General features: G+C 37.4%; 6 protein-coding genes and 1 long non-coding RNA gene across 20 annotated transcripts in view; 5 read left to right on the top strand and 2 right to left on the bottom strand.

Moving 5' to 3' along the window:
* The window catches only part of LOC122628392, a 5,698-nt gene extending 5,193 nt beyond the window's left edge, over positions 1 to 505 (top strand). Inside the window, exon 4 of the mRNA XM_043810674.1 lies at positions 14 to 505. Coding sequence (XP_043666609.1) covers positions 14 to 58 — 45 coding nt within the window. The 3' untranslated portion in view covers positions 59 to 505. The remainder of the gene's footprint in view (positions 1 to 13) is intronic.
* The window catches only part of LOC122628339 (protein APCDD1-like), an 8,856-nt gene extending 4,665 nt beyond the window's left edge, over positions 1 to 4,191 (top strand). For 2 of the 3 annotated variants that reach the window (XM_043810575.1, XM_043810567.1), the window contains exons 2-5: positions 1,775 to 1,916; positions 2,013 to 2,244; positions 2,369 to 2,758; positions 2,872 to 4,191. In XM_043810575.1, coding sequence (XP_043666510.1) covers positions 1,775 to 1,916; positions 2,013 to 2,244; positions 2,369 to 2,758; positions 2,872 to 3,834 — 1,727 coding nt within the window. In that variant the 3' untranslated portion in view covers positions 3,835 to 4,191. Of the gene's footprint in view, positions 1 to 1,055; positions 1,515 to 1,774; positions 1,917 to 2,012; positions 2,245 to 2,368; positions 2,759 to 2,871 lie in introns of those variants that run through there. The other variant, XM_043810558.1, reaches the window with a different exon arrangement.
* Positions 4,192 to 4,443: 252 nt separating this feature from the next.
* LOC122628354 (sodium-coupled monocarboxylate transporter 1-like) lies at positions 4,444 to 11,721 on the top strand. Its single transcript, XM_043810590.1, has 9 exons — positions 4,444 to 4,655; positions 4,757 to 5,070; positions 5,490 to 5,835; positions 5,919 to 6,073; positions 6,154 to 6,294; positions 6,454 to 6,562; positions 6,673 to 6,894; positions 6,997 to 7,490; positions 7,583 to 11,721. The coding sequence occupies exons 2-9, from the start codon at positions 4,853 to 4,855 to the stop codon at positions 7,677 to 7,679; spliced, it is 1,782 nt and encodes a 593-aa protein (XP_043666525.1). The 5' UTR covers positions 4,444 to 4,655; positions 4,757 to 4,852; the 3' UTR covers positions 7,680 to 11,721.
* LOC122628484 lies at positions 6,389 to 6,830 on the bottom strand. Its single transcript, XR_006327061.1, has 2 exons — positions 6,701 to 6,830; positions 6,389 to 6,595 (listed from the first exon to the last, which is right to left on the bottom strand). It is a non-coding gene; the product is annotated as an uncharacterized LOC122628484 (long non-coding RNA).
* Positions 11,722 to 11,866: 145 nt separating the features above from the next.
* LOC122628360 (methanethiol oxidase) lies at positions 11,867 to 14,695 on the top strand. The gene is made up of 8 exons (XM_043810602.1): positions 11,867 to 12,157; positions 12,544 to 12,704; positions 12,774 to 12,953; positions 13,019 to 13,322; positions 13,419 to 13,679; positions 13,772 to 14,105; positions 14,204 to 14,326; positions 14,485 to 14,695. Exons 1-8 carry the CDS (start codon positions 12,142 to 12,144, stop codon positions 14,534 to 14,536), a joined length of 1,431 nt encoding a protein of 476 aa, XP_043666537.1. The 5' UTR covers positions 11,867 to 12,141; the 3' UTR covers positions 14,537 to 14,695.
* A 60-nt stretch (positions 14,696 to 14,755) lies between these two features.
* LOC122628315 (polypeptide N-acetylgalactosaminyltransferase 35A-like) lies at positions 14,756 to 21,138 on the top strand. 6 transcript variants are annotated; one of them, XM_043810508.1, is made up of 11 exons: positions 15,198 to 15,293; positions 15,384 to 15,686; positions 15,876 to 17,749; positions 17,913 to 18,093; positions 18,241 to 18,324; positions 18,529 to 19,207; positions 19,295 to 19,412; positions 19,500 to 19,988; positions 20,092 to 20,223; positions 20,377 to 20,572; positions 20,646 to 21,138. In XM_043810508.1, the coding sequence occupies exons 4-10, from the start codon at positions 17,916 to 17,918 to the stop codon at positions 20,536 to 20,538; spliced, it is 1,842 nt and encodes a 613-aa protein (XP_043666443.1). In that variant the 5' UTR covers positions 15,198 to 15,293; positions 15,384 to 15,686; positions 15,876 to 17,749; positions 17,913 to 17,915; the 3' UTR covers positions 20,539 to 20,572; positions 20,646 to 21,138. The 6 variants fall into 6 exon arrangements, with proteins under 6 accessions (XP_043666452.1, XP_043666480.1, XP_043666462.1 ...); XM_043810499.1 differs by having other exon boundaries at positions 20,377 to 20,576; XM_043810527.1 differs by lacking the exon at positions 20,646 to 21,138 and having other exon boundaries at positions 14,967 to 15,293; positions 20,333 to 20,474.
* On the bottom strand, positions 20,834 to 22,622 carry LOC122628433. 7 transcript variants are annotated; one of them, XM_043810776.1, is made up of 4 exons: positions 22,278 to 22,622; positions 21,997 to 22,186; positions 21,784 to 21,849; positions 21,486 to 21,696 (listed from the first exon to the last, which is right to left on the bottom strand). In XM_043810776.1, the coding sequence occupies exons 1-4, from the start codon at positions 22,332 to 22,334 to the stop codon at positions 21,689 to 21,691; spliced, it is 321 nt and encodes a 106-aa protein (XP_043666711.1). In that variant the 5' UTR covers positions 22,335 to 22,622; the 3' UTR covers positions 21,486 to 21,688. The 7 variants fall into 7 exon arrangements, with proteins under 7 accessions (XP_043666691.1, XP_043666728.1, XP_043666711.1 ...); XM_043810756.1 differs by lacking the exons at positions 21,486 to 21,696; positions 21,784 to 21,849 and adding an exon at positions 20,834 to 21,242; XM_043810793.1 differs by lacking the exons at positions 21,486 to 21,696; positions 21,784 to 21,849 and adding an exon at positions 21,145 to 21,242 and having other exon boundaries at positions 22,013 to 22,186.
* Positions 22,623 to 22,648: the final 26 nt, after the last annotated feature.

Here is a 22,648-nt window from a genome sequence, read left to right as displayed (position 1 = left end):
TTTTTTTTTATAGAAATATTGCATCCGACGTATTTATCTGACCATTCATAAAAAGTAAGCCGTGTCTGGGTTTGCCGATGTATCATTTATCGCAGAAAACTCTAAGGCGATCTGTATTATACGCACACGCACACCGCGCACGCATACGCGTATGAGAGAGGGAGAAAAAGATGTTGGAGAAAATTCTAAACAAGCGTTAAATTCTTTCGAGCGAGCAGATGTTTTTCCTTGCCCTTTTGCCCACCCAATAAGGGAGATTTCTCAATCTACGATCGGCCGCCTACGATGAACGTCGAAAAGCCGAGGGTCCATACGTACGCAGGTACAATGAGATCTCGCCACGATAAAAGGTAAGCGCAACTTTTTCTTCGAATACAAAGCCATCTTTTCTCATCTCGATGGATGCAATCGGTGACTAGCCGGATAGAATAGGTCGCATCCAACGATCCTTGGAAAGCAACGTTTCACGAACGCTCGAGTTGTTTCTCTTGATACTTTGGATAAGTTGATTAATTTTCTTACGCGACTAGAGACTCTTCCTTTCTCATAATCGCTCGCTACCCAACGTAGCTCTGATATCTCTTTCTTTTTTTTCATACACGTGGGTGCCCACGAGAGCAGCGAGACTCGTCGAGAAGGACTTTCTACGAAAAGAGAATTTTTGCTTTCGAGAGATCTTCTTCGGGCCCGGATCGCCGCAGGATCACGAATCAGAGAGAGAGAGAGAGAGAGAGAGAGAGAGAGACAGAGAGTGGGGACAAGACTATATAATCTTGGGGTAGGTCGGCCAGAGAGAGTATTCTCTGAAAAGTACGAATAGTGAAACTTTCGTCGTTGATAAATAAAAGCGTCGTTCGAGGCGTCAAATAATTGATCATCTTAAAATAAGGTTTTCGATAACGACGTTCCCCATAGAACACATACACACACGTACACAAGGATGTTTCGGATAATTAAGCTCCAAATTCTACTAGCAACCTTTGTTGGTATGTACCAATGTCTTCTTTTTTTTTTACAATCGTTCGTTCGTAGGGCCAGTGGCACTCAAGTTTTTAGCGCATTTAGCTTTCACGAGAAAACTACAAAATAGCTTTGTTAATCGTTCGTATCTTAGCATCGAGATAGCGTAGTAAATTTTCTGGGAACAAGGTACATAAGTATTCAGAGATCTTGTAACGCGTCTCTGTACGAATAACGTATACGAAAAGCGAAGACGACGCATAACTGCACGCATCGTATCCGCCGACGTGATTATTGTCGAGTCGAGATTCGATTCGACTGGAATACCAATCGAAACGATAACAATGAAAGGATAGACGCAGACGACCAACCTCGAAGGGTGAAGCAAAAGCGATCGAATGTTAAGCAGCCGCGACAACTTTTATCTATTGACTTTTTAAACTCGTCGTTAATCTCTCTCAACGCTAAGTAGACTCTTATGAATCTGGATCGGTTGTACCTCGTCGCGAAGCAACAGACGACTCTGGAACTAGATCCGAACCGACGAGCAGAAAGTAAAGCTTACTTAAAAGGAAATCTTTTTTTACCGAATAAAGACGTTGTCACTCGGATTTGTAAAGGATCGCATTGCGAAGGATAGGTATGACTTGGTCAACCTATTCGTCCGCGTTATTCGGTGAACGCGACCCCAACGTTTCGCTCTTCTCATCTTAAAATGTATTGTTCGTTGGACGCAGCTAAAAGCGATCCTCTTCGATTAATTCGCGATTAATTCGATATTATTTCGATTATATCGTCGATTCTGTCGTTGCAGGTATTTCTCACGCGACCACATGGAGATCGGAAAACGGCGAAGATCAGTGCGAGGCAGCTATCAAGAAGGTCGTCCGAGAAGATCGGGCTATAATAGAAGACGATAGTCCAACTAGGCTGCGCTACGCATGGTCGTCCCAAGAGTGAGTCTGCATTTTCTCTTGTACAATCGATGACATTACCGATTGATAAAAATCCTCTATATCGAAGACCCACGAATAGCGAATCCTTTCTCTTAGATGCGAAGTACGCGCCGGTCCAGAATATATCATCCGAAAGTATACATTTTTCGAAAACGGCACATTCTTGTTACTCCGCTATCACTATGCCGAAGAATCTTGTAGCATAGCAACGCACACCGTAGTAGGACGTGGATCCATCCAACTCGGTTTACCGTCCACGTTAATACCTGGTGCGACCGAAACCAAATTCCACCTAGACGTAGTTCATATCGTACCATTGAATCGTCAGGTAATATAAACGAGAAATATCTATTGTAATTACATTATTCTACTACACGATATCGTTAGAACGGTACTCCTCTGGATCGCCTTTAATTTGCCAACTCTCCTATTATTCGCGACGTTTCACACAGATCGCGAATAAATTTGGGCATAGATTAAACGTCACTTGTAGCCTCCAACCTAAATGGCGTCCGTACGTAGCTCAACCAGTTTACGAGCGCCTTCATCGTCAATTCGAATCTCCTTCCTGGTACGGCCCGAGATATAATTCACTTCAAAGCTATCCTTCCTCGAAGAAGGAAAAAGCGATAGACTGTTTGGAAACGCTTGGAATCGAGTTCGACGAATTGAGTATACTAAGAGTGCAAAAGAAAGAGTTCGATCAGAAATACGTTGCGCCTGGTTCGACCCTTAAATCGAGAGTCGAATTGGCGCTCGCCGACGTGCCACCAAACGTTCAATCCCGATGGATTCATCGAGCCACGTCGTTACAATCGACCGTGTTAATCCGCATGGACACCGTAAGTACACCGGTCGTATTTATACTACCGATTGCAAGTTGGATGTAAGGGTTCGGAAGGGCTCCTCCTTCTTTTGCTTTTGTCAACATTTCTTCTTTTTTAACAAATTTTAGACAAGCGAATGTCCGATCTGCGGCAGTATATTCCGAGGAACGGAATATAATCCACCTCTGTTACACGAGGTAGCGCCACTTCCGGCGTTACTCGGTGGTTCCTGGATAAGTTCTCAATGCGAGAGCGTCAAAGGTGGCCTATGGTCTCGACGACGCGTGAAAATTTATTCCGGCGATAAACTTTGGACGGGTCGTTGGGATTATCACTTGGATCCGCGATGTATGATTTTCTCTTACTCGATCACCGCGGCAGGGAGTTACGTGCAACGTGCCGGAAGATATAAACGAGACAAAGATAGTACGAAACTTTTTCAACTGTCTTGGAATCCTTCGATGGACAAGCCGAAGGATAGATCGAGAAGAAGCATGGACGGCGCGTATCGTCATCTCTTTCGAAACGCTCGACCTTCGATGGTCGAATCATTCGCCACCATGCTCAGGGGCAATAAGAAACGCGAGGAGATCGCGGCGGGTGCACAGACGTCCTCGGGTACGCCCTCCGGGACGACGGAGTTGGATCTTCACGTGGCCGAGAGCGTCCTCGTCCCAGGAGATATGTCGATAGTTGACCGATGCGCTGGCAAAGAGGCTGGCAAACCTCTTACCTTATGGCCCAGTAATTGCGTTCCTCTGGCCATAGAAGCGCCATCGACGCTACGATTAAGGGCCAAAGTCGGCGTTAGTTGGTCCGGTCAATACATCCTACGATTAAGTCCGAGAGACGACGATATTTGGGATATGCCGCTTCGCCAATGCGGATCGACCGATTCGCGCAATCCTAGATTAAGGATATATCTCAGAAAAAGTCTAGGGCTTAAATATGGACTTGCCTCCTCGGCGATTTCAATCAATCGGACGTCCCTGTACTTTACCATATTCGTCCTTTATCTTCATTATGTTTACCGAACAACGTCCTTCATCCTTCTTACGGACAGTCTCTTCTACTGTAATGTAGCGATATGAGCTCGATCGTCCGTTAATATTTAAAAAAGTATCTCGTCGTACGTACTTATAGATACGAGTATGCGAATACGATATGTACCTAATTTAGAAAATTTACTACGTTTCTGCTATTTTCAAAGATATCATAGGATCAAAATGGGAAAGAAGAGAAAGAAAGATAAAAAAAAAATTCGTAGGAAATGGTGAAAAGCTTTGATGAACGAACGATATCAAGCGGTGATTCAAAGTACAATCCTTTCGGCCTCGCTGAGCGAGAAAACCTAATGAGTTGAAATTTCCTCGTGAATCTTGTACATAATTTGTATATATATAATATGATTTTATATATGCGTGTGACTGTGTGTATATATATATATATATATACATATATGTATACATATATATATATATAAATATATTTGAGAGTAATTACGTGGCATATTATAGTTTAAGTCCATTATCTCGACTATCTTCAAGCAAGAATAATGCTAATACTAATAAGAAACTAATAAAGAAATAAATCCAACGGCGTTCTTTTACGGCATTTCAGATATTTTTCATCGAGTATACGTATTTCTCTTATCTATCTATGTTGTAAATTACTCCCGTAGACGAAATCATTCGAGCTACCGTATCATGTGCTTCATTTTACGAGTTAGTATTATTTCCGTGGATAGAACGTACGAATCCACTACTTCTTCTATTACGTATTACCTCTTTCCATAATATCAGGATTTGTAAGAACTACTCTGCGTACATAACTTACTTGGTAGAAACTATAGGATTGTTATGTGCGACGAGTACTAGACAAGACCAGTTTCAAGAGAAAAGAGCGTAAAAAGGTAAGGATGAAATATCCGTACTCCGTAGAAAAATAACGATGCGCGAAGACGATAGTGGATATGCGACGTACTTTCTAAAGACGTATATTTTGTAATTTTAGATAAATCGCAGCGACGTACGTACGTGATTACGTGCGTACATACTTATCTACCTATATCCAGGGGTCTCCGGATCGATAAAAAAAGTGCGATTAAAGATGTCTCTCGTCAACGATTCATTGGTTCTCATTCCCGAGATTTCCGATCGTTTCATCTTTGGATGGACCGATTACATCCTTTTCGCAATGATTCTAACGGTCAGCGTCCTGATTGGAATTTATTTCGGCTTTTTCAGCAAACAAGACACAACTATGGATTATCTTTTAGGTGGAAAGAGAATGGGATTCTTCCCAATAGCAATGAGTTTAATAGCCAGGTGAGCGATTGATTATCTATGCAAAGTACGATCCCGACGATAGAATATACGAATACTAAATATGCATTACGTAGATGCTTCGACGCAAAACAAGCTCGTTCTTGGAAGAGAGGCACAGCGCTCTGAGCGACGAGTCGCTACGATACAGATGAATCGTGGAAGAACGTTAAACGCGTTACTTCACGATCTCTCCAAATTAATATCAAAACCTAACGACATCTTTTTATACTTACTATCTTTTTATCAGTAATGACTATTTAAAGAATCCAAGGGAAGATATTTATTTTTCCTTATCTGAGAACGATCTTCGTTTCGTTATCTTCGTGAACGTTCGGACGGTCGGTTAGAATAAAAATATTTATTCGTCTATTATACATATATTGACGTATCTCGAATCGTCGTTATATCCTTATTTTCAGCCATATATCAGGTATTACGCTATTAGGAGTACCATCCGAGGTCTATCAATACGGATCTCAATATGCTGCGTGCGTTATCACATCGATCCTTTCGTGTTTCGTCAGTGCTTACGTATTTCTGCCGGTTTTTTTCAAACTGCAACTGACCAGTACCTTCGAATATTTGGAGGTCAGATTCAGCAGACGGGTTAGGATACTTTGCTCTCTTTTATTCCTCATATCGTTGCTGATGTATATTCCCATCGTAATCTACGTACCAGCGTTGGCATTCTCTCAAGTAACCGATTTCAGTCTGCATACCATTACGCCTGTGCTTTGCGCCGTTTGCATCCTTTATACGAGCATCGTGAGTAGATGTCCAACGCGTATGAAATACAACATTACCTAAATGCGTTGAAATATCGCATTATATCTTACTCGATCTTCTAGGGAGGCTTGAAAGCTGTCGTCTGGACAGATACGATCCAGTTCACCGTTACGGTCGGAGGTTTATTCGCTGTTCTCTTCTTAGGTATAAACTCCGTTGGCGGAGTATCGGAAGTATGGAAACGCTCCGAGATGGGTAATCGTCTAATATTCTTCAAGTAAGTTCCTTTCGAGAAATAATCCTACGAACGAGCTCTCTTTCGTTGTTTATTATTTCAACGTCGCGTTATTCTATCAGCATGGACGTCAGCCCTTACGCTAGAAATACATTTTGGGGAATGACGATTGGGATGACGATGACGTGGCTCGTACATCTTGGTATACATCAAGGATGCGTTCAGAGATATCTTTCCGTACCAAAAGAAAGAGATGCGAAACGGTAAGATTCTAATTGCTTGTACGTACATCAATTTGACTTCCAGAGAATTTCATCGTTCGTCTTCTTTTCTTTTTCCTTTTTTCTTTCTTTCTTCTTTTTACATCTTCCCCCTTTAAAGGACAAAAAAAAATCACGAAACGTTTTGTTCATCCATGACAGAGCGCTGGGCATAACAGCCGTGGGTTTGATCGTCGTTAAGCTCGTTTCCGTTTTCACGGGATTAATCATATTCGCCAAATATTACGATTGCGATCCTATGCTCGCCAAGGTTAGAGACAATTGTTTCGTTAGATGTATATACCTATTATGCATACAGACAGGTAATATCTAATATCGTTATATTTTCAATTCTTTTCTCGTTCGCATGTTATTTCAAAGGCAATAAAAAGAGCCGACCAAATCTTACCTTATTACGTAATGGACGTGGCAGGAAACGTGCCAGGGCTGCCAGGTTTGTTCTTAGCCGGTCTTGTAAGCGCGGCTCTCGCCACAATGAGCGCGAGCTTGAACACGATGTCCGGTACGATCTATAAAGATTTTATCGAGCCCTGGATACCGGACGGGCCAAAAAAAGAAGCTCGAGCAGCTACGATCATGAAGGTAGGTGTTGCACTATGTATCTCGAGTCGACTAACTTAAGAATACGCTTTATTTTCTTTTCCTTTCTTTTTTTGTTCTTTCTTTTTCCTTCTCCCTCAACAGATAATCGTACTTATCATTGGCGGAATTTCGGTAGGTTTAGTTTTCGTCGTCGAACATCTCGGCACAGTTTTCCAGATGGCCATCAGCATACGAAGCGTAACCGATGGCCCTTGGCTCGGTTTGTTTCTACTCGGAATGTTGGTCCCGTGTTCCAATGCGGAAGGAGCTTTTTTAGGTGGTTGCGTGTCCTTGATCGTTATGTTTTTCTTAGCCGGAGGATCGGAATGGTACATAGCGAATGGACAAATTCGTAAGATTTCATTGCCAACGTCCGTCGAGGGATGTTCTTATCCGTTAAACGAAACGGACATCACTACCAGAGCCCCGTTAACCTTAAACGAAGAACCAATCGGCGTCTTTAAGATATCTTTTATGTACTTTACCCTAATAGGCTCGCTGGTTGTCATTGTGGTCGGTGTTATTGGAAGTTATCTGTTTGGTAACGTCGATCTAACTGAGGTCGATCCTGACCACATCTCTCCGATAATGAAAAGGTGAACGGAATGATGTACTTATACAATAAACGTTTTTACGTATACATCGGATTTATTCTAATCGACATCATTTTAATACGTCCTCTTTACAGGTTCCTACCGCGTAAAGAATATACAGAAGTATCATTAAAATCAATGCCGGAGGAATTCGAAATGACCAAGAACATCGATCGTCAAATAAAGAAGTAATTGAACGAGTAAAGACGAGTAGCATGGCAAACGTATCCTACCGTATATACTAAGAAGACAAATACTCTCTATACACGCGCTCGCGAGCACGAGCGCACGCACACACGCACACGCAGCTTGAATGAAAAGACATGAACGGCACAGAGAGAATGGAGGTTGATCCTGACTGGACCAAATGGAAAGCACACGCAGCTTCTTTATCGATTTGCAGGCGCAAGCGCCCGGTCGACCTGCCGTTCTCGGTACGCATCGACGAATCCCGGCTATTTTCGGCCACGCAGTACCGTTTCAAACGGCCTGTCGCGGTGAATCCGTATTAGAAAAGCGATCGTTTGTCGTCGAAGCGCGTATCGTTTTTCGAAGTCGTCACCACGACCGGTCGTACTCTTCCTAGAGACGTTGAAAAGGGAAAGCTAATCGACTGATCGGTTTGACTCAACGACTCTGGATAAATAGACGACGACGACGACGACGACGACGACGACGATGACCACGACGACGACGACAACGACGACGACGACGACGACGACGACGACGACGACGACGACGAGGACGACGACGACGACGAGGACGACGACGACGAGGACGACGACGACGTCAACGACAACGACATCGACAATGAATGAGGAAACAAACAACAACGATCGAAAAATGATCTTGGAAAGAATGGAAAATTGGTCAAATTTTATCTCGCTCCACGTCTTGATTCGACTCAGCTCTACTCGGTGATAAGAAATTAAAAGGGAAAAAAAAATTGAAGATGGGGGAAAGATCGAACGGTATGATACAGCCCTGGAAAACGTTCCTCGCGGCTGCTCGGAGGTGGACTGCTCGATCGTCCTCGCCTACCTCCTCGAGGGTAAAACCGACCGCGCCTACACGTGGAGCAAGAGCCAGCCGTTCTCGTCGTCGGTTACGTCTCGAACGGAGTCTCGGCCGTGTCGTGACACGATCAACAAGTACATACGCGGCGAAACGATGCACGCGTGAGATCGCTCTCGCTTTGGATAACTTTCTCTCGACCGCGTGCGCGCGTTTGCCTCTTGTTTCGTTCTTTCGTTCCCTTTCTCTCGATTAACCGCAATGTTTATAATCGCCGGGACTCGAAAGAAACGTCAGGAGAAGTAGTGCGCGGTGCTCGTTTTACGATCGAAGTGTCGTGTCAACCGAGATAAATCTGATCCGATCAGCTCCGTAATCAAGCTCCGAACGGAGTCGCTGATTGCAGTAACGAAAGGAAATGAAAGTATTTGGCGCAACTCGGACGCTCCGATGATAACGGGTAAAATAGAATTTAGCAGGTATGACGAAACGACATGCATTCCTTCGACTTGACGTTCGTCGCCCGAGATACACTTCGAGGGAAAGCGCGAGGAGTGCTCCGCGAAATGCGAAAGTTACGGCGGAACGAATTCCAGAAATAAGATCAACCGAAGGACGATTCAGGAGGTGGAATATTTACTTACGTTAGACCGCCGTCTTGCTTTTAATAATAGATAAAAACGTAGGGGCGGGCTCGCGCGCCGGAAAAAGAACGGAAACGCTTCCGAACGGTCCACAGTTTAACGACGATCTCTCGGCTATGATCTCATCGTGCTGATACCTTTCGACGTTCTCGATCATATGTAAAAAAAAAATTAATTTCTCCCTAACCCTCGGTTCGGCTCGGTTTACGAAAGATCAAAGGAAGAAGAAAGGTGAACGATCGTCGTTTCTTAGTAACACAGTACGTAATTTCTCCCAATGATCGATAAATTGATTGCTCGTCTAATCGATCGATCGATAAACGAGCGCCGTCCCTCTTATCTCTATCCATAGTAATACGTAATATGCGGATAATATCGAAAGTTTGTTCCGCGATGACACCGCAGAGATCGATGTCGAATGCTACGACGTGTATGTCCTATCGGAAATGATGTCGTTGCCGTACAAAAGTCTTCTTGGATCGTTCGTACTGTTAATGATCGCTCTAGTTGCCTTGTTGACGAGCAAGCGATACGGCTTGGAAGCGCGTAAAAAGGATAAGGGTGCTTCGCTGCTCGATGTTATAGCAAACATAAGCGGCACCATAGATAAACTCAGCACTGGCTTCGACGGGATGGCCATAGAAACGGAAATGGCGAGGAATCGGCTCAAGCAACTGATTGCCCTTCATCGAGAAAACGCTGCAATTTGTGCGATGCTACACAAGCAACAAAGAAAGAAGATATCAAGGAAAGCGACGAAGCGTACGTGACGAATTCTAACATCGTGTAAATACGTCGAACGCTCGCCGACAGTTGGACCGTTTTAGTTCGTCGACTTGAGATCAGATGTGAAACTCTGCGCTATGGTATACCGATATATCTTAAATACCACGTACGAGATGATAAAAGTCGGATCGACAAACGAAAAATAATGAAGTAACGTTCAAGCTGCTATCGGCTTCTAAATAAATCTCGAAAGATACGTATTAAATTACCTACTGTTACACGCCTCTTATGTTACAACGTATACATACATCGATGTTAGTTAGCTTCGTGTGACCTACCGAGAAGGAAGATTTTTCAAGAAGCCATATGAGAGGGAAGCATCTCTTGCAAATATAAGAAATTCTTCTTCCAAGGGAAAAAGAATAAGCACAAATTAGTGGTTATTATTGGAAAGACGACGACTAATTTTAACTGGATTTACGAACGTGAACGTTCGAGTAACGTCTGACACCTTGAGCGTATCACTAGTTACATAAACTATACATATGATACAATATTATACGTACGATAACTTTTAACAGGATGCGAAACGGGAACGTAACTTTCCAGGCGAGAACTTGATCGCTTATACACCTTGCAGTTATTAATATATATCTATACTACGCACTCACGCACGCACGCACGCACGCACGCACGCACGTATACGGCAAACAGTTCAAAGATACGTTTTCGTCATATCCTTAAATACAGTTTGACTAAATCGCAAGGTGAATCTTGTAACGTAGACAGAATTTGAACTATTGCGCGAAAATGATTGAAGTTTATCTACCGATGGACGAAACGTAGAACGACTTAATTCTTAATCCGACTAACGATAGAGCCACATTATATAGTATTATATGCCTAACAGTAATAGTAATTGTTCGTAAAAATATCGTAATTAAAATATTTAATAGACATATGAATGAATGAATGAATGAAAAAAAAAAAAAAAAAACGATCCAATGAAATAATCGCCTTTTTCACTTTTTTAACACGTTGATGCCTCCTAAGAGCCGGCTCTAGAAGAAAATAAAAAATCATATCGAGACAATCATTCGAAATATCTACGAATAGAAAATTTATTTTTAATAACATTGAGTTTTAATTCGCAAATAGATAAGGGATCGAGAGATAAAAAATAAATTATTCGATACAGGGGCCAACGATTCTACGCAATATCGTAATTAAAAAAAAATATATAATTGTCAAAATTGTGAAATACTATCCCAACCTTTTTGTAGTCGGATCGCAAATATGGAAAATCGCTTCTTAAATAGACTTCGTTACGAAAATTACTTTTGTATCTTAAAAAGAAAGAAAGAAAAGAAAAGAAAAAGAAAGATACGAACTCGATGATATACAATTATTATCAACTTGCTTTCCGGTTCGTCACAAATATAATGACAAGAACTCGATAACCCACCAAAAATCGATGATGTTACGTTTCAAAAATAGAATGCGCGATATAAAATTTTTATCTCTTATATTAGGAAAACGTTGCGAAAGTACTGTCGCGCACACGTAAGATTTGCAGATATACTTAAACATAAACGGATAGTTGAACGGATTCTCCCTTAAGAATTGAAAAAAAAAAAAAAACCGTGCATGTTACATTTAACAACATTACATTTAAATATATGTATGTCAGAGAGACGTCGAAAGGACCAAACTATTAAAGCTGTTATTTATTTGCGAAGGTATGGATACATTGTAAAATCGATTCGATCGTGAATACATGCCTGCGTTGTCTTCTCAATTATTTTTGTAATCCTACTTTAAAAAGCGAATAAAATCATTTGACACGAATATCTATGCACGTTGATCGAATCAAAACCGGTTCCCTTTAACCGTAATTTAAGTTACGTCATTTAGAAGAGTACCCATTATTATAATATTATATGTACGTTTATATTTCATTCGATCGTCCTACGTTCCTACGTTTCAAAGAAAAAGATTTCGACATCGTGTGCTGCTAATTATCGAGACTTTGACAAAATAACGTACAAAAATATGAGATACTACACTATCTCTCGAGGAAACATTACGGTCACCGATACGACTCAGGATGAAGCAAACGGCGACGACTTGTTCGACCGAGATACTCCGAGCAGTCGAGCGACGACCGTCATTGGAAAGTGTTTCGTTCGTTTCGTCAAGAACACACCGTTAAGATTCCTTGCTTATTTCCCATTTTAACGAATATTCGAGTTGGTTGGTATTCTAACGACATGTCAAAAAATACCAGTGAGTATTTTTAATTATTTATATGAATTCAGATAGAATTACGAAAGGCAAAAGTATCGCATTACGTATCTTTACAATCCACGTATATGCATAAGTAGTACATATATCCCATATCGTCGTTATATTCGTCGAAATACTTCAACGTTAATTAAATAACCTATATATTTGATAAACCGTACTTAATTACGAGATTTGCGATGTACTAAAAACGTAATATCGTGCATCCACTCGCGCAAACTTATTAATTATAATTACACCTTCGTTATCTCTATTTCTTTTTTCTTTTTTTTTTCCCCTTTTTTCGATGAGCCCTCCTTCGTTCCGTATCTACAAAAAGATTTGTCTTTTTATTCGCGGAAAATCATAACGACATTGAAATATTATAGATTGTACCGTCTGTCGACCGGGCTATCCTAGTCCGAAAATGGCGATGCTGGAAGGACCGCGTGAAAAAATTATGTACGTCGTTTGTGTACATACGGATCCCGAAAAGCCAGATGTCCTTTCTACGGTCGATATAGATCCTGAAAGTCCTACTTATTGTAAAGTAAGTTTTACTTTCGGACATCGAAACGATATATATTTATAGTCAAACTCTATCGCTAACGTTTTCTAGATAATACACAAATTGAGAATGTTAAACGTCGGAGACGAACTCCATCATTCCGGTTGGAACATATGCAGCAGTTGTCACGAATTACCGCGCGCGCGGGACGTACTGATATTACCATGTCTTATGTCGGATAGGATTTACTTCGTTGATACGAGTAACGAGAGATTGCCAAAAATAAAGAAGGTCGGTACGCGAAAAAGTTAGAAAAATACAAAACATGTTTAAAGGTCTTTGCTCTATCTCGATAGATTTTGGAGCCGAAGGAGATGCATAAATACGGCTTATCGACGCCGCACAGTTCGCATTGCGCCCCGACAGGCGAAATAATCATCTCTACGATGGGTAAACCTAACGGCGACGGTCAGGGAGAATTTCTTTGTATAGATAGCGAAACGCTAGAAACGAAGGGCTCGTGGATTAAAGAGGGAAATAGAGCAACATTCGGCTACGATTTCTGGTATCAGCCCTATCACGATACGCTCATAGCTACCGAATGGGGCACGCCGAGGATTTTTAAGAAGGGCTACGCTTCCAGTCACTCTACCGATCCAAGTGAGAAAATCTAATCTGAAATATCTAACATTTATATCGTATTAATCCTTTCATTCGGTGAACCGCGATCTCAAATTTTCTTTATTTTTATGACAGCGATTTATGGTAGAAGTCTAAACATTTACTCTTGGTCCGAACGAACATTAAAACAAACCATTTGTCTTGGCGACGACGGCATTACACCCCTCGAAATAAGATTTCTTCACGATCCAAAGGCAGCGGAGGGCTACGTCGGATGTGCCGTCTCCTCGAACATCCATAGATTTTACAAGACGAGCAAGGGCGATTGGGATACCGAGAAAGTGATCGAGATACCTCGAAAAAAAGTTGAAGGATGGATCGAACCTTATATGTCCGGTAGGTTGTATGTCTTTTCCCTTTTTTCTACTTCTTCCGATCGTCGACGTAAGTTACGCGTACCGTTTCTTACTTTTTTTCCTTTTCCGTAGGAATGATCACGGACATACTCCTAAGTTTAGATGACAAGTACTTGTATTTCTCCAACTGGTTGCACGGCGACGTCAGGCAGTACGACATAACCGATCGTCGAAATCCAAAATTAACTGGACAAATCTTCCTTGGTGGATCCATATTGAGCGATTCAAAAGTTCGCGTCTTAGAAGACGCCGAATCGAAGAGTCAATCGGATCCCGTATATGTGAAAGGACGTAGATTATACGGTGCGCCGCAGATGTTGCAGCTTAGTCTCGACGGACGTCGACTCTATGTAACGACGTCCATTTTCAAGCCCTGGGATAAACAATTCTACCCCGAACACGTTGAGTAAGACTCGAGACTGTAAATGCGATCCCTCGAACGTACTCGAATCTTTCGCTTGATCTCTGAATGCATCGAGTGACATTTTCTTTTGTAACACATAGGCACGGATCGACGATGGTCAAACTTGACGTCAACGTCGAAAACGGAGGCATGACGTTGGATGAAGAATTTTTGGTTGACTTTGGGTTGGATAAAGATGATATTTTATTGGCTCATGAAATGCGGTGAGCACAGATTACGCATCCCTCGTCGTCTTATTCTTCTTTAATCTTTTCTTTTTCTTTTTTTTTTTTTTTTAATTCTTTTTTTTTCGCGTTACTTTTAATTTACGATACACCCAATTAAGATCGATCGATCAATAATCCAATTCTTCTCGAAACAGATACCCTGGTGGTGATTGCACATCTGACATATGGTTACCGGAAAAACAATGATAATATACGTTTATCATTTGCAGAAGAATATTCTTTGATCTCATAGGTATTTGCTATATATGTAAATACTTGCACATAATATTACTTCCATATATTTTCTTTCCTACTTATATGCGTATATAGAAATACAATTTTTATTTTCAAACTATTACCATAAAATTTGTGTTCTTTCACGTTTTCTCCGAAAATTTATTGCAAATTTAATTGACATTGATCATTTCATTCGTTTTTCCCACCGTCGTGATCCTTTTCTATGTTTATCTATTAAATACGTGAGAAAAATCTTACAACCATGGAACTTGAAACTAATGGGTATACTTGTATATGCGTACATATGATCCAGTACGACCTCTGGCTCACGAAGGCTCACTTATAGTAAAATCCCATGTGACCTATGACATTTTTTTCTTTCAAAAAAATATTTAACCAAATTTCCGTAATGTAGTAGATACCCAAGAAACTTTCACGTAAGTAATGTCTCGTAAGTACGTATACGTACGTATCATAAAGTTTTATATATTTATAATAAGCTAATTCACAAGGCTGCACGAAACTTAACGAAACCATATCGTTTGAACATTTTTGTTTAATCGTAGGAGTAACTTGATTTTTTATGATGAAATAATCGTTTCTCACATTTTATTTATAAAGTTTTAATAAAATATTTCATTCAATAGTCTTATCTAAAGCTGCTACGCCAAAAACCGCAATCTTCACGTATCGTAACTACATTTATCTTTCAAGTCTGTTAACTTTGGTGAGTATAAATAATTATCGTATCAGGATGTATAACGTATCAGTTGTACGAGTTGAAAGTTAAATAATTGTTCTTTTATCCTATAAACAGCTACATTTTCTACAACTTCAAAATATCGAAATGAGTAACAAAATGTTAAGAAAAAAAAGGCACGCTAAAAGTGATCTTCAAAAAGTGGGACACGAAATTAAACCAGATATAATGTTATGTACGCAAAATAAAATGCTTCCTACTTTCAAATCCATATCCTCAAAAATGTCTCCAAGGATTTGCTCTTTTCCAAATGTTAAACCTACGATGATGCAAGTTTCCAAGCGTAGAAATAAACCTACATTATCGTTCCTACAAAGCCCATCGCACGATTTTCATAAAAACATCCAAGAAAAACGGAAGGTGAATATCGCAATAATATTTACATGTATAGTAGATGAAACATGTTCCTTTTATATTTCTTTTTTTTTTTTACAATTAATACTCTCACATCGATATGATCTTATATTTTTAATTAAGTTAATATAAGTTAAAATTAATATAATTAATTAATAAGATTAATATAAGTTAAAATAAATAAAAATATATTAGGTACGTCGTCCTACTTGCAACAAGTCATACAAAAAGCGATATGAGAAGAACATTAACCACGATAACTTAGATTCGCAAAAAGATCATATTTCTAGTACTTCCGAACAGTCTTATAAATCGAGAAGGTTAACGGAAGAAAACGAAAATAAATCTCTATTATTTCCGAATATATCGAACGATAAAAATTACTCCCAGGAAAAAATGATTAATTCTAATAGAGAGTCCTTTCCTATTTCTACATTAGCATTACGTAGCGATACGCCACAAAAGCAGAAAATGCTTAAACGATCGTACAAAAAAGATCAATCTTCTGCTGAAAAAAACATTTTACTTTGTAAGAACAAAAATACGTTACATAGAACCAATATATTTATGCCGATGGCTCAAAATATTTTTCAAGAGGCAGAAAAAACAAACATAAATTGCATTAACTATATAACGTCAAATCTTAATCGTATAGAAAATAAATATCGACCCAAAACTGTCGGGTTAACGTTCTCAAAGATGAAAACTACTAATAATGAAGATTTATTAATTGCTCCAATGTACCAATCATTTTTTTGCAATCTTATTACGCCTGAGTTACGCAATAACGGCAATAGAAAAGGCATTAATATGAAAAATAAACTATATACCAGTTACAGCGAGCATATGGTGAAAATTGTAAATTATAACAGTGAAACGAGATTATTACAAATGTACCATCCTAAAATTTGTTATTTATGTTGTAGTACAGAAAAAAAAAATGACATGAAACGATCAATAAGTACCACAAGATATAGCAGATCTACCCAATGTGTATTCGACATAAAAAATAATAATTCACATTTGCATATTTCACAAAGTAAACACGATAATCTAAACAATGACCAACAATACAATGTTCGATATTCGTTTAAAGATATCAATTATATACCTATGCCTGAAAAGAGCTCTTGCTTAATAAAAACGTGCAAAGCAAAAGATAATAAACAATATCTGGGAGCTGAATGTGACTGTAAAATAAAATATTCCTGGCAAATTATAGGCACAAGTTCGCAAACTTCAAAAGTTTTGCTACATAATGTTCTAGAAGAAAATCAAATTCAATTTTGTAATCATAATAATAAACCTTCGACGTATAAATGCGAGATCAAATACTCTTGGCAAATTGTAGGTACTGGAACACAGGTTGCATTGCAAAATAGCAATGATACAGATTATTGGACCGGAGTTATATTTTCACCCAATATTCATCGAAATAAAAAAACGGTTATTAACGAGGGAAAGAAAAACACTTACGACGACATTGGATTGTGCGAATTACAAGCATGCAGAAAAAAATGTTTAATTTTAAATAATCAATGTATTCAGACACTTGCCGAGAAAAAAACTCAAACTGACATTCTTGACTGTAAAGTAAAATATTCATGGCAAGATTTAATTCTACAACATTTGTAAATTAAGCAAAATAGAAAATAATTATAATACACAACGTAGTTCTTGTGATAGATGTAATCGGGGCTGGTCGCGACAATTGGATTTTTGAAAGCTTTAAATATATACATATATAGGAAAAAGGTGCGATTAGCGCGACGTCCAGCGACGAACTAAACGAAGCACTCTACACGTGCAATGAAAATATTTCCATGAAATATTGAGAAATAACAAAGATAAGAGAATGCTATTACATACTTATTAGTACTTTTAAATATTTCCTCGTATATTACATACGATTATTACATTCGTATTTTTCTATTTTAAATTTGCAATGTCCTTATCGGTGTTAATTATCGTACAACGTTTTCTATTGCATAACCTGAAAATATGTATCATAATGTAATCGTTAAGTTGCACATTTTAAAATAAAGCGACATACGAGACATATAATCGCAGTAAGTACACACATTCTAATATATTTCATCTTCGTAATATATAAAATGAGAAAAATATCATTAGTCTTATTTTCGACCGTAAATTAGGGAAGTAAAGCATATCACCGTTCGAGTCCAATTAAGCCTGTATTAAGAAACATTAATATTTTTTTATCAACTTTAGATTATGTCGACAACTTACACAGCATTTATAACTGGAGTTGTAATAGCATCACTAACATGGATACTGAGCTTATACCTTTACTCGACGCTTTCTCATAATGAAGGAAATAAGAATATTTACTCGTCGTTACCTGCATCAAATTTCTTACAAGTTTTAACAAAGGCCAAAGCTTTTGATAAAGGTACCATAACAAATAAAATGTAATATTATATCTGATAGAGTTATCGACTCGTATAATATTCGGACAAAAATAAATTATATACGTATGTATGTATATATATACATACACACACACACACATCATATATACATATCTATACTTTAATAGGTATAAATAATTATGAAAACAGCAACAAGCTACTGCATCATTTACAAGCAGTTTCGCTTAAACCTTCTATAACGTTAGGCAATGGTAAGATTTTATATATATATATGTACTTGCGTCTTTATGTATAATTAAATTAAATACTTACATGAGATATAATTATGCTTAAGTCAGTATACGCGCGCGCGGTATGTGAACGCATCATGTATATAACTCATTAACGATTTATATTTTTCATTATATGCTACGAATTATATAAAAAAACTAACATGATACCACGAATTTCTTTAGGATTGGATACTTTAGGAATGGTGAGGAATTTGGAAGATCAACAAAAAAGAGATGAAGGATATAAAAATTATTCCTTTAATATCTTAGTATCGGATAATATTGGTTTTTACAGAGACATACCAGACACGAGAAATGAATTATGTCAAACGCAAAAGTATGCAAACGATTTGCCAAATGCTAGTATCGTTATTTGCTTCTACAATGAACATTATACAACACTCATGAGATCTTTGCAATCTTTGATCGTAAGAACACCAATGTCATTATTACATGAAATTATTTTAGTGAATGATTATAGCGAGAGTAATATGTTACATGAAAAAATAAAACGTTACATCGATAACCTTAATGGCAAAGTAAAATTATTTAAAACTGAAAGGAGAGAAGGATTGATTAGAGCAAGAATGTTTGGTGCAAGAAAGGCAACAGGGAACGTTTTAATATTTTTAGATAGTCACATTGAAGTAAATATAAAATGGATAGAACCTCTTCTTTCAAGAATAGCATATTCAAGGACTATTGTAGCCATGCCAGTTATCGATATTATAAACGCAGATACATTCCAATATACTGGGAGTCCTTTGGTCAGAGGAGGTTTTAATTGGGGACTGCATTTTAAATGGGACAATTTACCCATTGGTACATTAACCAATCACAAAGACTTTGTGAAACCTATCAAGTAAAAAGATTTTTCTTACAAATATACGTGATATTATATTATATTATTTTAAATAGATTGGCATTAACCAACAATTATTACCAATAGATCGCCAACTATGGCAGGAGGATTATTTGCTATTGACAAAACATACTTTATGGAATTAGGTGAATATGATCCTGGCATGGATATTTGGGGTGGTGAAAATCTAGAAATCTCCTTTAGAGTAAGATTAAAATATAGCAATGTATAATAGTTGATGCAAAAGAGCCAAAATTATACACGAATTACAAATACCTCTTTTTATTTCCAGATATGGATGTGTGGTGGAAGTATTGAACTTATACCATGTTCTAGAGTTGGTCATGTTTTCAGAAGACGCAGGCCATATGGTAGTAACGAACAATATGATACGATGCTAAAAAATTCTTTACGCGTTGCACATGTATGGATGGACGAATATAAAGATTATTTTTTAAAAAATGTTAAAAAAATAGATTATGGTGATATTTCTGATAGAATTGCTTTACGACAAAGATTAAACTGCAAAAGTTTTGCTTGGTATCTCAAAGTAGTTTACCCTGAATTAGCATTGCCGGATGATAATGAAAGTCAATTAAAGGACAAATGGTCAAAGTTAGAACAAAAACCGATGCAACCTTGGCATTCAAGAAAAAGAAATTACATTGATCAATATCAAATCAGACTTACTAATTCCACATTGTGCATCCAAAGTGAAAGAGATATCAAAACTAAAGGTTCGAAACTCATTTTAGCTCCTTGTTTAAGAATTAAATCACAGGTAAGAATTAGAAAGTAAGAACTTGAAATAAGTAAATGATCCAACATCAAGAACTGGATCTTCATTGTGTAATATTCAACAATAGCTTTTTTCGTATACATAGATGTGGTATGAAACGGCAAAAAATGAATTGATACTTGGGCAAGTGCTTTGTATGGAGGGAGGAGGGAAGGTACCAAAGCTTGGAAAGTGTCACGAGATGGGTGGAAATCAAGATTGGCGACATAAAAGCTCTGTAAGTATTTTTCTTTTCTTCTTTTTGCTTCTTTCATTTTTTTTCCCTCTTTTTTCTTCTTTCTCTCTCTCTCTCTCTTTTTTTTTAAATTTCTTATATACCATAGTAGATAATTAATATGTAATGAGAATACACACGTGGATTAATATTCAGAATGGTACACCTATTTACAATATGGCAATTGGTACATGCTTGGGAGCCTTAAGAGCAAGTAAAAAGGCAGAAATTATCATGGATTTATGTACCAAGTCTGATGTGTCGTCTATGTCTTGGGATCTTGTTCGTTCTAAAATAGGACAGAAAGCTATCAGATGACACATAAACGGTGTTTATAAAAGATATATATGAGGTCTGTAAGTTATAAATTATAAAGAAATGCAAATTACGATGTTTAAGAAATATCGTCACTCTATTTCTTACAGCATATCAAATCGTTTGCACGTAGCAAAAGAAGCGTTCCTGTCTATTTAACGGATTTTCGATTGAAACGATCGATAATTGATCCATCTTTCGTATCTATCGTAATTGATAAAAGAAGAAAAGGAAAAAGAAAGAAGAAAAAAAGAAAAAAAAAAAGGAAAAATCAGAAAAATCATTAAAAAATATGAACGAATTTTTTGTATGTGTATTGATAAGTTTTTTACAAAGTTTATTTCCGTTTCCAAAATATGATCAAACGTGCATGAAAGATATATTGCCTTTGCAAGCCCTTCTTTTACGATCTCTCGTAAACGACTTACGTTCAGTACCGATGCATACAAGTACCGACTAAAGTCGAATATTTTTCAATCTATTGAAAAATTCTACATTACAATTCGTTGTAATTAAACGGAATCATTTTTATAAATCGCGCTTTCATTCAATGACTTGTACATTTATTGTAATAAAGTGATGTAGAATCTTTTCTTTGATAAAGTTTTTTTTTGTTTTGTTTCTCCCCTCTTTATTAAGGTCACAAAGACTTACTGCAATACTTTTATATTGGAAAATCAGACCTCTTATATGTTTATTCCATAAATCTAAAACTTATTATGAATAAATTATTCTATTCTATATTTAATTTAGGTACTATTTTTTTTTTTTTTTTGTACAATTTTATAATAATAAAACTAGTTAAATCTTTTACATTATTAAAATCTATATAACAATATATTTTTTTTTTCATTTTATCTTTTATTTTATATATATTTGTTTTATACAAATTTAACACATTGAATGCAGCACTAATATTACATGACTGGTCCACAATGCCAACATGAATCTGTCATTGTACGATACATATTATTTTAAAATATTATTTACAACAGATAAGTTGAGATATACAATCATATTCAATAAATTTGTCTTACCTAGGGTCTTCACAACATTGTATTAACGATAATAGTATTGAAAAATTTATAAATATTCATATTTATTGTAATCATGTGATTTTACTGATCTTGGTGTAACCAGTTACCGGTGGTCCTTATGACGCTATAAACAAATTCAGTACCAATTGTTGGTGATTCCAATGGCATTCAATATGTTAATAACACATTTATGAATTGCCAAAGTTCTTACTTTGTAATAACAATAATTTCTCTAATTCTTTCCTATCGTTCAGTCTATGATTACCAACGCAAATTTCTAAAAATTGTTGTAAATTGGATGACTTGCTATTGGGACTATATAACAAAATCGTTAATGCATAACGCCAAATTAAATACTCAATTTCATTGGAATAATCTAATAAGTATGGAAATAAGTGTTGTATATGCTTCCAGTTTTGTTTACCTAAATGCGATCTAACCTCTAACATAAGTAAACTTTTGGAAAATCCTGTAAGAGATACATAATCCGATTTCTTTTGTAACGGCATGCTTGTACAACGATGTGTCATTTTGTGACTCTTATCGTTATCCTTATTATCCCAACTTCGCTTTCTATTATTTAACCTACTTTGTAGTAGTTCAACGGCTTTAACCTAATTTGTAAAAGTTCAAAAATCACAATACAATCGATTATAATATACTGTCTATTAATAACTATAAATAAATTATTGAATTCATAATTACCGTGCTTTCTTTCCCTGCCAAATACACACGAGATTTTGTCTTGCTTTTCTCTGTCATTTTGCGGATGTATTTCAAATATTATCTTTCTCGACAATTTTACAATAATTTCAAAAATTTATATAATAGAAAATATCATATCAGTTTTACAATCATTTCAAAAATTTATATAATAGAAAATATCATAACGATGAGAGTTCGTTGAATTTGTACTTTATCTATACGAATGAAAATTGCTAGCAAACGTAAGAAATGGCAACGACGTACACAAGGGACGATTACAAGATCGACTGATCTCATTCACGCGTATGGTTGCCGACTCCGTTGTCATATCGAGGAAAACAAGGGAAAAAATTGGATGTAGTGGGGGAATG

This window comes from Vespula pensylvanica, chromosome 1, assembly GCF_014466175.1.
Source record: "Vespula pensylvanica isolate Volc-1 chromosome 1, ASM1446617v1, whole genome shotgun sequence".
NCBI lineage: Eukaryota > Metazoa > Arthropoda > Insecta > Hymenoptera > Vespidae > Vespula > Vespula pensylvanica.
The sequence above is the reverse complement of the archived record's forward strand: the minus strand, read 5'-3'. Positions and strand labels throughout refer to the sequence as shown.